The 16,065-nt window shown below is 43.2% G+C and overlaps 1 protein-coding gene across 4 annotated transcripts in view; it reads right to left on the bottom strand.

The window, feature by feature from the left end:
- ptpn13 (protein tyrosine phosphatase non-receptor type 13) overlaps positions 1-10,703 on the bottom strand; it is a 35,674-nt gene extending 24,971 nt beyond the window's left edge. For all 4 annotated transcript variants that reach the window (XM_079290136.1, XM_079290138.1, XM_079290139.1 and 1 more), the window contains exons 1-6: positions 10,440-10,703; positions 6,197-6,316; positions 3,649-3,815; positions 2,591-2,656; positions 967-1,152; positions 612-699 (exon numbers count right to left, since the gene is read on the bottom strand). In XM_079290136.1, coding sequence (XP_079146262.1) covers positions 612-699; positions 967-1,152; positions 2,591-2,656; positions 3,649-3,815; positions 6,197-6,311 — 622 coding nt within the window. In that variant the 5' untranslated portion in view covers positions 6,312-6,316; positions 10,440-10,703. The remainder of the gene's footprint in view (positions 1-611; positions 700-966; positions 1,153-2,590; positions 2,657-3,648; positions 3,816-6,196; positions 6,317-10,439) is intronic.
- Positions 10,704-16,065: the final 5,362 nt, after the last annotated feature.

Here is a 16,065-nt window from a genome sequence, read left to right as displayed (position 1 = left end):
AAACCACTGGAGAGACTTGCTCATATTTTCCTGAATTAAATCCGAGTCGAGGTTGCAGCGTTGTTGTTCCCCGTCCACTTTCGATTCTTTTCCACAAAGCGAGGGTGCGAGTGATGAACAGCATGGCAACCGGAGACGGCATTTTACATCCAATTCTCTCCACATAAAAGTACATTTACAGACGACGTCCAACACATGAACAGTATCCTCGACTACACTCAGTCAGAACCTCAGTCTATCACAAGAAGGAAGGAACATAAATGCTCTCTTGACCCAATTAAACACACTATTCTCATCATCTCAACGATCTAATGCAGCATCTGGTGTCCTTGATGCAGACATTTCCCAACTGCAGAATACGCAGAACTTAGATAAACAAAAACAAGACGTGTTTTTGAAGACTAATAGAAACCAGACCCTTTTATCATGAAACGCTGGCATCCAAGAAATCTGAAGCACTGCATAAATAAAGAACTCTTCCTACACCACAGAAATGTTCCATGGACAACACACCGAGCAAATACAACTCTGTGTTCAGTGTGTGTGTGTGTGTGTGTGTGTGTGTGTGTGTGTGAGAGAGCGTGTGTGTGTGTAAGTGCAGCTCATCATACCTGAGGGCAAGCCCTTGCCCCTCAGCCTCTCCCGAATCTCCTTACTCCGCTCCGGAAGAGACTCTCTGTCAGTCAGCAGACCGTCCAGCTGGGAGAAAGATGGCGACGAGTGGAAGTAAGAGAGAAAGAAAAACAAAGAGTGTGAGAAAAAGAAAATCAGAGCAAGGAGGGGGGTGGTGGGGGGGGAACAGAAGTTGGAGAGAGGGTCATTCCCTCAATCCTCAAATCATGTTCTATCAGCACAAGCCCCATTATCTCTTAACTTGCACTTTACTAGGATACAGCTTAAAGTGTGAGCCATTAAAAACAGCCGGGATTGTTGTACTTGACCCACATCAAATAAAAGACTGCTTACCTGGGACAGGCTGCCCAGTACCAACCGGACCAGTTTTCTGATATAGGAGAAGGGAGGGTCACAGCTGGAGTTTCTTATGTGTTTGCTACTGATGTCCAGCACCGTGCGCAGCGACATTCGACTCATTGTAACATCATCACACATGTTGAGGAGCAGGCTGTTTAGGTGTTCCCCCAACTTCATAGGCTGCACAGCAAACAGAAGGAAGGCCATTAACACACAGACGGTGGGGGGGGAAGTATGCACGATAAAGTGACCAGCTGTACTTGCAACCCTGAATCTGATATCTGTGTTATCGTGTTGACTTACATTATGTTCAGATAAGGAAGCAAACCGTGCCAACATGGCACAAGCCCATCACCTACTTTAAAAACCGGCTGTTTTAGATTAAAACGCCGAAGCTGTGCTCACTCAAAGTGACGTTAAATACAAAAACGTGGTAGAAGTTGCTATTTTAGTGTCAGTGCATACTTTGCAGAGTTTGTGCCGATTTTAAATCAGTATCACCCAAGATATAATACTTTTTTTAACTCTCAGATTTTTACTCTGAAATACTAAATACTACATTAGTTTTACTGGTAGAGTGTTTTGAATCAATACACATCAATGCAAAAACAATTCAATAAGATTATCTGTATTCTCCTCACAATGATGCCATTTTTGTGTACATTATGTAAAGAAAGCAACAGCTACAGAGATTGTACTGGAAGTGGGTGTCGGGCCATTAAGTATCTATTCAGCCAGCGAGTCCACTTTGTGTCTTTTATGACACTTTATTTGCATGCATCAGAAACAATCATATGCTTCATTTGGCCCAATGTTTGTTTACAAACATCACAGCTGCCATTAGCACTACTATAGCACCTCCTTCACGGATGCGGCCTGAGCCTCCCGGTGAGGCGGATCTGATGGTAAGCTCGAGCGCGAGTCCCGCCGTCTCTAACCTGTGGGCGGAGCTTTCTCACAAAATGTGAGCGCTGTGTCTTACGCCTGGCTGAGATGTGAACACGTTGTGAGCCAGATCATATCCAGAAGTCTTGGCAGACGCGAACACATTCCAGAGTGTATTTACGGCTCGCACCTTTTCTGCGTATTCAGATACGGATCTCATTCTGAAAGGTTCAACTAACAAAGATAATGTCGGCTTTCAGTGGGGTTATGAGAAATGACTGAACTGTTGATCTGACATTGAATTAACAGTACCAAGAATTATTAGAATTTGTATTTTGTGACACACGAGATTCCTGCATGGGCACCGTCGATGATTTTTGAGTAACTCGGTGGAAAAATCGCCGTAGCAGAAGATACTTTTAAGATTTGTTTAAGATATATTGTTACCTTACTTTGGTTGTGGCTGTTCCACAAATCAACAATCTCAACTCTTAATGTTTTTGCCAAGTGTGCTCGTTAAACGACTGATGTCACATGAGCATGAATGTCATCACTTTATTGTTTCATTACTTAATGCTAATGTGCTAGCATCTTGTTCCCTAGTGTCGGTCCGGTTGGTTCAGCACTGTTTGACAAATGATTGAAGTTGAATTAAATGAGCCTTGATTAACAAGTGTAAACATGGTCCGATACTATTTCCATTTGGAAGCACGTATCCTTGTTAATGACTCACCTGACTTTGGGGGATCTCGTAGTCTGCTCCCCAGAACAGGGTCATCCCCAGAGAGTACATGTGCATCTGTGAAGAAAATATCATAGAAGTTTCATAAACAGATTTTCTACTTCCTTTAATCTTGGTCTCTTAAGAAAACAAACGTTCAACGAAAACAAGAGCGTAAAGCAATAGTGCGAACAAAGAAAGATTAGGAATATAGAGGTTTTGATTCAGTCAGATTATACTAAGCACTGAACATTATTAATGTAAGTCTGCCTGTGTGGAAGACAGACTCAAGCTGGAGTGTAAGAAAAGCTGAATTCATTCTTATTTTGGAGAGGGAAAAGACGGGGGCCTTCAGCCGAAATCAAAAACATTTTTCCATTTTCCTCTCCTTATTACTCGTCACTCAGCTCGGGAGAGAACTGACTTCCCCTGACTGTTGGGCTTGGTAGAGGAAAGAATAATTCAGGGATTGCCAAAGAATGCAACACAGCCATGAAGGTCTTTCAGGAACAGAGCTCGAGAGCAAACTTAAAGACACACTCGCACTCTCAAAAAAAATGTGGAAATTAAAAAGCCACCCATTAAAAAGCAACACCACAAATGTTGATAAAGTGAAAAGGAAACTCATGGCGCTTGCAGCCGACTTCTATTCACCTCCACAGTCTCTGATAATGAGAGAAGCAGATTCGATTTTCAACACTGAAATAACTCCGCTGGGGAGACGGGACCAGGATGGAAAACTAACTCAGCACAAATAGTGTGTTGAGGTCTGCGGGGCCGTGCCAGAGACGGGAATCCGGTCATGCAAGATCTCAGCTCTACCAGAGAGGAAGAGTCTGATAAGAGGGGGGGGGGGGGGTTCTGTGCGTGTGTAAAATAAGTCGTGCATTGTGGGACATATGGTTGAATACCACTTCAGTTCTGAATGTTACGAGTTGTTGCGTTACTCAAGTGTTGTTGTGACAGGGCAGTTCGGTTTTTAGTAAGAGCACATCCTTGCCTGATCAAACTCACGTCAGCGACGCATTAGAGGTTGTAGACTAAACAAGTCATATGGTAAATGTTTGTACCTTCTCTATGTCAGAGACGGAAGTCAACGAGGCCCCTCCAAGGACCTCTGGGGCCGTGAAGGCTCTCAAATCCTGCTGGGTGACATACTCGTCCGTGAATGAGATGTTGCCGGAGGGCATGAGCAGGAGGGACCAGGGCGAGATGATGAAGCCCATGGCTGAAGGGTCTGGAGAGGGGAACAGACAATTCAGCCACTTAAGATGCATTCAGGAACAAAAACAAACAAGCAACATTTTTAGGAATTCAAATATTTAAATACCCAGCCATTGTCTCTCACACACACACACAGCTCAAGTATTTAAAGCCCGAATGCAGCAACTGTAGACGAATCCAACCACAGTGGATGTTTCTCGCTACGTTTTCGCGTTCATGGAAACTCAAGATGATTGAAGTAAACAAAAACACATGTTGATTTCTTAAGTCTGCGAGAAAATAACTGTTGAGGCATAGAAGCAGAAAAGGAATGGCTACACAGCGCAATTCTCTTTTCCTACAGAAGCCGCAGCATGCGCCATGGTTAGAGAAGGTTTTAAAAATACACAAAGGAATGTTTGAGCAGCGCTGCAAAATTCTTTTCTTTCGACTCTGCGAGAAGCGAGCGAGAGAGACGAACAGAGGAACTGGATTTATTTGAGGCACCCAAATATCTGCTTTCAAACGCTGGAATTCACTAAGTAAATAGAGGTTTCCTGTTTAAAACTCGTGTAACCATTTGAAGAGCTTACTCAAAAAGTAGACTGGGTTACTAGGTGGATCAAACACAAGGCGCTTTTTTTTTTTTGCTCCAGAGAAGCAATAACAGAGCTGAAGCATTAAGGGCATGGCTCAGTTCTGGGCTCTGTTCTGGGTTTCTTGATGGAAGAAGACACAAATCAAAAAAGATTCAATAAACTGCAGATAGAAGCAGAAAGGATGGAAGCTGACTGTTCTAATAGAAACTAAAAGATTCAAAAACATGACTTGGTATTGCACCATTGCAAAAGCACGAGGAGGAGCTACTCCTGTAACAAATCAAGAAACATTCACACATTTCCTGTTCAAACAAATCATTTTTATACAAACACAAGGAACTAACTCCTACTGTTTACATACAGGGGGAAAAAAAATGTTTTAGTGATTGATAATGTGAGTGTATTCACAATGTCTGAAGAGTGTCTGAAAAGTCATGTCAAGGTTTGCTAAGTCAATTATACGCTGGCCCACTTCCTGCATTAGGAAACCGCCTGATGTTCACTTTAACTGCAGAAACAAACTACATCTAAAAGTACGACATTCACCGCAAACACCAGAATATCTGAGAAACAAATCGAACACATTTAAGTTGAAGCGGTTGCCGTTATTAATCCCCCTCCTGTGGTTAACATACTTCTTTACATAGCGCAGTGACTCCATAATAGCTGGTTCCAACATCTGCTCTTCAAATTTTTTTTGCTTCACTCAGCAATCTAAAACTGTGCACGCGAGAGAGGCCACGATTTACCCAGTGCAGCTACACAACTGCACTCTGTTGGTCAAGTAAAAGAAGGATGCCTTAACAATCGCAATCTCTGCAGCACAATGCCATCTAAATACGGTAGCATCGTTACGATAATCCGCAAGCATCCAGCCTCGCATTCTGTCCTTAACCTTATCTCAGACGCTTTGATAACGGCAGAGGATTTGCGAAAACAATCTCTTGCTGTAAATGTGACCTCGGCATAAGAGGCATATTTTACGCTGATGAGATGGAACTCCTACAATGTGCCGGGATTGTCTGCAAGGAAAAGTGTGGAGGTCAAGCTGCTTTACGCACACTTCTACATCTTGATTACTGCTTCGTGGAAATTCACAGACCAACGCTAAACACTTCAGATGATTTATTGCCAACACAGTCAGATGCATTGGAATTTCGTATGTGATGAGGCACCAGCCAAACTTTTTCTTAGCAACAAAAGAGGACACCGCAGTGTTGCTGACTGACGCCCTCCACAGTGTGCCCAGAGCTAAACCTCCTCCAGCCACCCGCTGCTGGAGTTTACTTTAGCTACAAAGACACTCCTGGATCTGGCAGCCTTATCTCTCTTTGGCTTCAAGGACAATCACAACACTTTTAGGCACAAGAAGTGACTCACGGAAACGATTGCGACACAAGAAACTAAACTGCACAGTAAACCAGTATCGACACAGTCATGCTGACAACGAAATGCACTGATTGAATGTTGTGATTTGATTGACAGCAATTTTTTTATTTTAGAGCCCGAGTGTGACTGAAATCTATATTTTACTTTTGATTCATGCAGTGATGTGATGGATGGCAATCACTCCCATCAATTTGTTAATACAAAATAGCACCTGCAATTCATGGGATCTGGACAGAAGATTTTTACTCAGCCCCTTTATTTAAAAAAATTTAAAAAGGTAGTGTCGACAGATTTAGAGAGTAGGCTGTTCAATAAAAGAACAGGAAGGACGTGAGAAAACACGCAAGACGAATGATTGTGAACTCTGTTTTGTGTACAATAGATCCTAGAGAAACATCTGTGCACACTTGAGTCCACGTATTCATACCTTTGTGGAAGAGCTCTTGGAGGCTCTCAGCGCTCTGGCTGAGCACTGCCCAGACCTCCTCCTCCTGGAGCGGACCTCCACGAACCTCCAGGGCTTCTGCCAGAGACACATGCATCTTCCCTGTGCGAGAGGAGAAAGAGGAGAGCTGACTTATACCAGAACGATGATCACAGACGGACAATAAGCTTTAAACCATAAGGGCTATCACGCTTTCTCTATATGATAGGAGCCTCTGCACAGCACATCTCAAATATAACTCAGGTTTTTAATTCAGTTGAGACTTTTAATGCTTACGAGTCTGATCCTGAGAGGATCCGCTCCCTACTTGCCCAGACTGGCCCGACAGTGTAAGATTAAAGCGCAGCACATTATTCATATCGCTACAACAACTCGAAGCATTGAAGCACACATCAACATTCTTCTCCCTCTCATGTCCTTGGGCAAACTCCCACGTCTTCTAAACGTACGCCGTCTTATCGTCCTCTGCAACCGAGGACGTAACGCTAGCACATGATGCACGCATGCAATGACACGCACGCAGCTTTTTGTTGAGAATACGCAAATATATCGTCACACAACAATAGCTGCAGGACTTCCCATGGATTCAGATTGCACGCAAGCCACAACAAGTCATACCTACGGGCGACACTTTGAACTCATGCGACCCACAGACGGTCTGTCTTCCATGACTCGTTTGAAAGTGAGACAGAGACCGTGTGTGCAGTGAAGAATAATGTGGAAACTATGAATTAAAAATAGAATTCTGGGCAATGCAAAGTTTTCACAGAGGACAACTAAACAAGAATGAGGATAAACAGAATTGTATAAGCTTATAAGTAACTAGCATAATAAGTAACTGTGCCACTTCCCTTGAGAAGGTTAACATGCTTGAACCTCTTCACAACGAGAGAGCTGTGTTTTCTGAATAAGACGACTCAAGCTGAGACTGATTGAGCCACTATAGAGATCAACGATCATCTGTAGTGTCGTCTATAATCTACAATCTGTCGGGCGCAAAAAAAGGTTTTATTCACACTTTGTTGTGGTTTCACGGCCTAACCAGATTCTGCCGACGCAGCATACGTCCAAAATGTCTTTAATACTCAACCACAAAATGTGACACTGACAGACAGTCACGGTCCAATACAACAGAAGACAAATCCATAATATTCAACTTGGACAGACTTTCTGATGTTTTCAACTTGTTGAATGTCTATTTTTCACTTGTTTCCCACAAATTAGAGCAAACCCACACTGAACACAGCACAGGTTATATTAGGACTAGCTAGACAACAGCTTTCAAAAAAAGATTTTATAGATCACAACACAAAAACACAGCAGATGAAAACAAAAGACATTAGGCATAATTCCTACGAAAGATCAACCATACATAACCAAAGTACAACACCATATTTCATCAACGTTCATTTTCTATAGTCCCAAACAACAACACATTTTTCTAAAGTATCGCCAAAACACAGAGCGTGGCAGATCACTGCACTTCACCAGTGGGCTGGGACTACACCTGTCGCCTCCACAGACCATGTTTTTTATATTTTACACAAGTTAAAAACTTGATATCCGATCAATCTAATAGCTGCTGAGATATTTCAATCCGCACTGAAGTGGTGGACTGACCGACAGAGATGAACATTGCTAGCTTGGCTCAAAAGGGCCGAGTTGATTAGGAGCTAAATTTGAGCATACCACTCATCCATAAACTCAGAGCATAAAACTGGGTCAGCAGCCTCATTAGTGTTGGGCTTCACATCTGACAGCAAGATGCCGGAACAACGTCCTTTCTGTGTATCCGAGTTGGGAGAGGAGAGTTAATGAGTAAGCATGTCGCAGGCCTGAATGTTTAGAAATGCAGGAATGCAGGTTAACCCTTCTAGTCAATGGGGGGCGTGAAGTCTGAGGCGGGATGGGTTACTACCCATCTTGCTCATTACCCATGAGAATGGGGAGAGCGGGCGCTGTGAAGAACCGATTGTTTCGCAGCCCTTGTTATTTCAACAGAGACCTCCAGTGGAATGTGTTTTATCCGCGCTGCTGAGGCTGCTGCGCAGGCCAGCTCCTCTCGCATTGGACTACGGTCCTGCTCGTTTATTGAAGGGGGGGGGGGGGGGCTTAGGAGGCAGCGGCCCCAAAACAGCGAGAGCAGACAGCCCTCACCACTTCAGCGAGCCTCATTCTCTTTTTTCAGAGAGTGGGGATGTTTGTTCCCAGGTATTCCCACACTAAAGCTAGAGAGGAAACCTCTAAACAAGGCTTAGTCTGCTACTGTTAAGTGTTTGAAAGGCTTGGCCACAAGGATTTTTTTTCAAGAAAATAATCCTGGAAACGTGATAGTGCTCTTTGCTCCACACTTAGGTGAAGCTTTTCCTTTCCTCCCACCTTCCTGTCTGTGACACGGCTACAACCCATGAAATGGAGTTGAAAACAATCCCCTGAAAAATTGCACTTGAGCGGAGGAGTAACCTGTACCAAAAAAAAAAAAAGAAGAAAAGTACAAATAATTTCATCCCTCTATATTTGCCAGGAACAAAAAGATCATAAACAATATGTACGTCTTTCTCTTTAACACTCTTCTTTCATCCTAAATCTTCAGGTGCGTCACTCTCGAGGTTACGGCCCATAAAATTCCACAAGCATAACTCGTAACATAAGATACGAGAAGGAATTTGTTCATATCCTCCAAACATCAGAACCGTGGTCTCAGCTGGCAAACACATTTGGAACAGAAGCCAACTCGAAGAGGTCCTCTTCGCCAGCATTGAGGTGAAAATCGTCCTGAAGTCATTTATGCCAGGAAAATTCAACAACAAACTCTGAGTGAACCTCTTATTCCCAGAATCACACTGCATTATGCAGCCTGCTGCGAGCACACCATTCAAATTCAAAACATACACCGGGTCTGGGAAGACCTGGAACGCAATATCTTCTGAACCAATAGGACCGATGATGTAAGGACTGATGTTTTCAAAATGCGTACGGCAAACCAAAGCCAGATGCTATCTGCTATCAAAGTGATAAACTGAAGGCATATGAAGTTAATGTTCACTTTATGTATTCTTCCTTACTGCAAGACTGTAAAAGGAGGCGAGAGGAGAAGCAGTGCCTCACCTAAATGAAAAGGGAGAACCGGATGGTTTCTTTTAATCAATTATAACCCTCTTACAATTTAGTCAATAAGCCGACATGCTTCCCCAGATTATTTTACAAACAGGGCGCTGATGGACACCGTGGCCATTACAGCCCTGAACCCGGTGCCTTCCAGTTATGGACTGGTTTCCCTAACTAACCAATAAGCCACCTTGGATGTTGGCATTTTGTGGCATTTTGTTTTTCAGCTCAGCTCAGCCAGGGTCAGGAGCAGTCAGAGAGAAAGCCATGACTATTCCATGATTATCAGCCCAGCTCTGGGCCTATACGGCCCTCACATCTCATTTTGGTCCCGACCTCATCCGCTCCATTTCCGTTAATCACAGGGTTGCTATGAGTACCGTGACATGCAGCGCATGGTTTTGCAAAACCTCACTCCACACCCCCCCCTCATCCAACACACACACACACAAACCCAACCCACTGACTATTTTCCCCCATTTTTTTCCTATGATGATGCTCACACCATCCAACCACTTAAGATGGGCTCTTGCTCCCCACCTTCCTCTTTAGGCTTTAATGGCACATTCTTCATGACCTTTGGCTTTCAGCTAACTTTACTACTTTTCTATGGCAATGAAGGGGGAGGGGGTACAAACTGCCTTCCTACAGCCCCCATAAAACCTTCAGTCTGCACTATAATCATGCCTCTTTGTTAAACTTAGACACGTTGACAAAAACGTTGACCCCTTTTTGTTAAAATGACTCAAATAAGTGCTGGTGGCGGTTAGCTAGCCAGACACCCTGGTATTTATGTCCCTCCCAAACCTAAAATACACTCACTGGTGTGGTCAGAGATGCCCCAATGTCAGCCATCAGGAGGGGCAACATTGTTGTGACATTAACACGAAATGTAGCAATGCAGCTCGAGTCATACTAAAGACCAACAAACAGACTGTAAACTAGCATTACAGAAGCCAGCTCACCGCATTACCGAGGTTTATTAGATACAAGAGGCATCGGCGTTCGAGCCTCGCAACAACAGACTCGGCTCGTCGTTTGTCGCGTGCACATATTAACGTTACGTCAAAGTTAGCGAACTTTTTTTGTACACCACGTTTTAAGGGCTTAAACTTACCGGTCGAGTAGAGCTACAAAAATCACTTGAAAGTGGAAGTGTTCGTACTCCGACGAGGCTATGAGTGCGCACACAAACGGGAGCAGAGGCCATCCCATCCACAAAGCAACATCTTGGATAGTAGTTTACTCAGCGGCGAGGCAGGCGAACAACAGGTCTCCACCGCGCATTCAGCGACACAAATCCACTACAATGGCACTTTTTTTGTTACCCGAGCCGCTGCTGTACAAAAAATATATACAAGTATCTTCTTTAAAAATTGCTCAGAAGTCGTGTTGGATGGACGCAGCGCAGCATTGACCTCCCTTCAAGTCTCCATAACTGCTGAGGAGCGCAATAACTCCTCCTTTAGCGCAACTAGCGTGGGCTGACTCGGAGTAACGAGACACCTTACTGCGGCTGCTCATTGGCTCTCTGCTAAGGGGACTGTCATTTAACTGTTTCTATAGAAACAACACACACAACTGGGAGCAAAATGTGCAGTGGGGTTGGGATCCAGGTTTGCCAAATGATTTATACATAGTTGTCCAACTTTTGTTTTGACAACAAACCCCAACACATTTGCGCATATAAACTATAATCTGTTAAATGCATTATCGCAAATACAGAACAAAAGGTCAAAGAGGGAACTGCGGTGCAGGTGTGGGTGTATATGTGTTTCTCTGGGTCTATTTTACTTTGAAATAATACACCAATGAGACTAATTTGAATACAAAAGATGAAAATCACTCCCTATATTCCGGTCAGTCAGGAAGCAATTCACTGTTGAGTACTTCCTTCCTATGGTGCACTTCAAAGCTGACTCATTTACGCTCTGCCTTGTGCCATCTAGTGGCTGTTAGTCATCATCACATGCTGCCTTATATAAATGGTGACTGTGTTGAAAGTGTTACTATGGTTCTCTCTACCTGCCTGCACCTGTCATTGCTAAAAGGCATTATTATGATCCCCGACCATGGGCCGGATCCATAAAACCGGATTACTTGATTACTCCCTAGATGATGTTCATATTTATTTTCTTGAACATTTCAAAATATGATGCCGTTGCACATAATGTCTGACATTTATTCTCGACTCTGAAGTCTTATAGTCCTGATATTACCTTTGTGTCTGTCTGTGCATGCATGTGTACATTTTACATAAGCATACAACATTTTGATATTCGAGCCCCTCTAAGATCCTAAATGTAGTAACAGGAAATATGCAATAAGACACACATGGGCCCTTTTATACCTATACCAGTGTGTTCAATCTAAATCTATTTCTTGATTGCATTGAGGACATGTTAGTAACTTACTTTATCTTATTGCATCAGTTCAAGATGATGCAACAAAGCAGCTCGCATACATATAGGAGGTGTGCTGTGCTGCGGCTTTAATCAGAGACTGTGCTCATCATTTGGTCTGATCTCAGAGAGTACACCAAAAAATACTAATCCTTCAGAGTCAGATTGATACTGAAAATCAACTTAATCTCTCTTTGATCATTTTGTAGAATACTGTAGAAAGTTTGGGCGGTTCAAAAATATATCGGTATGTCCCCAACCAAGCCATAACACCCTCAAACACATCCGAAGTTGACAGTATGTATCCCTCTATCCACACCTTTAAACTACATGTTTAGCATTTCATTTCGAGTGTTTCGCCCTTTTGTCCTCATATGAGGCAGATTCTTTTTGACTCACTTAATGTAACCTCAGCAAACAAGATTTATTTTCGAACTATAATGAAGCAGAATGGATTATCCCGCCGTGGACCCTGATGTACAGTGTGCTACGGGAGCCCATTCTTCATTGTAAATTGACATTTGCAATTGAACTTAACATGTCAGCCCATCTCATCGAATGAACAAGTTGCGACTGTTAACCATCACCATGTTGTTTTTGACTTTCATCTAATGGCAAATGGGATTGGCTAAAATAATTTTTGCTTCGTAACATCATAACTATCAAGACAGGCGAAAAGTCTCAACTATACCAAAACCCAGGCATTTAGTTATCCTGTCTGGTGTGGAATGAACATTCCTATAGAGACCTTAAATAACTTTGGCTTTAGGTAAGACTTTTTAGAGATGTGCAGTACGGATAGTGGTGGTGTGTGACTGGCATTCCGCTGCACTATTATTTCAGAGTGCATGGTAAACATGTAGTGAATGTTCTCTCCTCGATAACGGGACTGGAATGCAATGACAAGGCTTTTGTTTTTTTTAATCCTCCTCCTCATCTCCAGGTCATGGCATTTCCAAGGAAAGGAGGAGGAGAATGAATTGAGTAATTGAGTAATTTTAGGTCTTAACCCTGGTATGTGAGCTGAACTGATTTTCACCAGGGAACACCTGGGGCACCTGTGCCATAGTGCATGTGGAGATTTACTATGAAAGTGTCTAATGTTTGAGGTACTGGCTGATTTATTTCACTCCTGGCCAGCTTTGCAACTTATTAGTGTCCAATAAACTGCTATCAAAGAGATCTGTATCATTTTACTCAACAGCTTCTAATCTCTGTTCATTACCGGAAGCAAAGAGGCCACGGTCTGGAAAAGGGCAACCGAGGGGTTCTGAATGTGGGATTTCTTCGTCCTTCTATTTCTGTCAGTTCTGTCCTTAATACCTCCTCATCAGTGCTGGTCTGAACCTCGAGGGCGATTTGCACTGCCTTGAAAGAGGGGCTTTGCTTATTCTGACAGTCTTTGAAATGTGGGGCACCTGGTAGATTGAAGGCATGTTTGCTGACTGGAGAGTTTTGCCTTTGGGTCCAGCTGGAGAGCATTAAAAACTTTCCTGGAGCTTTTGATATTAGTTCCTTCGTCTTGGTGGAGTTAAAATAAAAACTTGCCACATCTGGTGACTAAGTGTCAGAGAGCCATCAGAGATGATTTGTAATAATGTGTGTAGCTCTGGTTGTCATGCATGGAAAGGTTTTTTCCCCACTTGTATCCCAAATCAGTCTAGAACTAAAAGCTCATTTTTGATGCATCGTATCTGATTCAATCAGGCTTCTGCACTTGAGACATCCTCCCACACGGATGAGTCAGTGTTGCTGAATTTAACTCAGAGGCATGTTAGGTGAGCCGACTTTACTGGTCACTGTTTAATCGGTTGTTCAAGTGGCTTATCTTACTGGAGAATGAGTCCACAGGGTATTGGAACAAGGCAGGAACCGAACTGAATCTTCAAAGCCACCAGAGACACCTTTAAAGCTGCTACTTGGAACTTCAATTTTGTCTTGATTTTGGCAGTCCTTGTGGACAAAAGTGGTAGTGTTTGTGAGCACCAAAGTCCCTTTTGAAAACTTCTCTTTTCACCGCAGCAGGGTCTGACAGTCTGCACAGAGCAGTCCTGGTCCTGGTTCTTCCGTGCCGCCCTTCCCTCCAGCGAAACCAGCAACACAGGGCCTTCAGCAGCGTGGTGTCGGTGTTGGCTCCTATCGGATACCAGAAGAGCAGTGAGGCGAAGCTCTGCTCCTGGCCGGAGGAGGAGATATGCCAGGCGAAGAGCTCTCGACACTCCTCCTCGACTGCAGGTTGAAGGTGGCAGTGAAGACGATTCTGGGTCTGTCTGCGGTGGGCTGGTTGCTGCCGGAGGCCCCACTGGAGTTTGAGCTGAAGGAGTTGCCAGTGAACAATGCTTTTGTCTGATTTACTACATAGAAAAAGCCAATCTTCTTGATGATGGTCTTGTTTACTTACGTAGGTCATATAGCGGCATCAGCATTAAATTGAGATACAATTGTACACTTAAAGCGATTTGTTTGGGAGGGCCTTTTTTAAGTGTCGTGAGCTGCCGCGCCCATCCACAGCAGTACATTGCTTTGCTCCTGTGTTGATACTCCTGCCTGTTTCTTCTAAGTGGGGGTGTGTGACCGTCGTCTGCTGTAGGAAATACACTGACTGTGAATAAGTACTATCCCGTTAACGTTGATCAATTTAGTCTGGCTGTGATAGCTCTGTGGTTCTGGCAAACATAGTCTCGTTGTGCAACAACAAACTGGTTTCTTCAAGTGATTTCCCTCTTGATATTGGGCGAGGTGTGGATCCTTGCTTTTAACCATCAGCTTGAAGAAGAGACAGGTGCACACAGTCTCATGATGGATTTGAGATGCATCATGCTCGAAGTCACATTCATCTTATTTGTGTTTGGGCATGAACCTGGAAAATCTTCAGACTTTTAATCAAGATTATGCATTGCAACCAACCTCGCTGACGAGTTGGCATTCATGACACTCATTCACTGGGTAAAAAAAATGTTAGAAAAACAAGTTATTTCAGCAAATTTGTTACAGCACTGGTGCTAGACTCAAACACAGACAGACTGCAGCCCGAGGAGCAGAAGTAAGCTTGAATTTCATAGAAGACATATTTCAATTACCTCTCAAGGCTGTAGAGGTCAATAATGTTATGAGTTTTATTCATCTTCTTATTAAACTGAGGTCAGAACATATCTCATAGTCGGCGGCCAGACAACCTTATAGCCTTACTTTAGCATTTTAATTCCACCTCAATTTGAAACCCTCTTCAGGCTAATATCTTCCATGTTTAATCAGTGTATTGTTATAGTATCCACCTGTACAGACCAACAAAGTCAGCATCATTTAGCGAGGTAAGATATTCCAGGAAGTGCTGGGGGATGAAAACACAGCTAAAACATTTGTCAGGTTCCTCTTCTTGAAGTGGCCAAAACTCTGTTAACAGCCTTAAAACTGAGATTGCAGCTTTAAAAATCGATTTCGAAATGATTTTTCACATTCAGTATGAGCTGCCAGGTGGACACCAAGGCTCTGTTGACCCATGCAGATGTGACCCGAGGCTCATTGGCATTAGCATGCTGCTGCTAATCTGGACACAATTACAGAGGAATGATTTGATTACTTCTCGTCTGAGCACTTCAGCCATTTGTTTACAAAAATATAAAATGATGAAGAGGAATCATAGCATTGTGCCAGGAGGTAATGGGAAATATAATAAGAAATGAATACATATCATAAGGCATAAGGATCAGAAAGACGACCAACATTAATAATACTTTTGTTTTGAATTGCAGACACAATACAAACAAATAGCACATCTCTAAATAGCAATAAGAGTTCTATAGATATTAGAAACTAAATACAACAAAATCAGAAATCAAAAACATGACATTCAAAAGCAAATATGTGCAGAAGTATAGTTTCAGAAGTGTTTATGTTTATTTTGTGGTGCTTGTTGTTGTATGCATAGACTTTCCCTGAAATTAAATGTGCTATAATAATGTGCCTTGCATTTCTTTCACCATTAAATCCACAAAAAGTACAATCATCAATATATATTTCTTGTTTTCCGTATTTATTACTGTATTCTTTTTTCTACTGAGGAGCATTGACACTGTTGACTGAGCCTGGTACAGGACGGGATCATCACAGAGAGATGCTCCTGCACGCCCCCTCCCTCCCACCCGGAGACATCAGCCTCCATGTGATCTCTTCCTCTCTCGCCCTCTCGGGCTTTGACGTCAGACGTGCTCCTGCTCGGTTGCTATGGCAACAAATTTCCCTATACCACTCCCCCCCCCTTTCCTCTTCCCTCCCTCTCTCGTTGGTCCACAATGGTACAGCCAGCATCTTGCAGCACAATGGTTGCAAGGTGGTGAGCCG

This window comes from Melanostigma gelatinosum (genome assembly GCF_949748355.1).
Source record: "Melanostigma gelatinosum genome assembly, chromosome: 18".
NCBI lineage: Eukaryota > Metazoa > Chordata > Actinopteri > Perciformes > Zoarcidae > Melanostigma > Melanostigma gelatinosum.
This window is presented reverse-complemented; position numbering and strand designations above follow the sequence as displayed.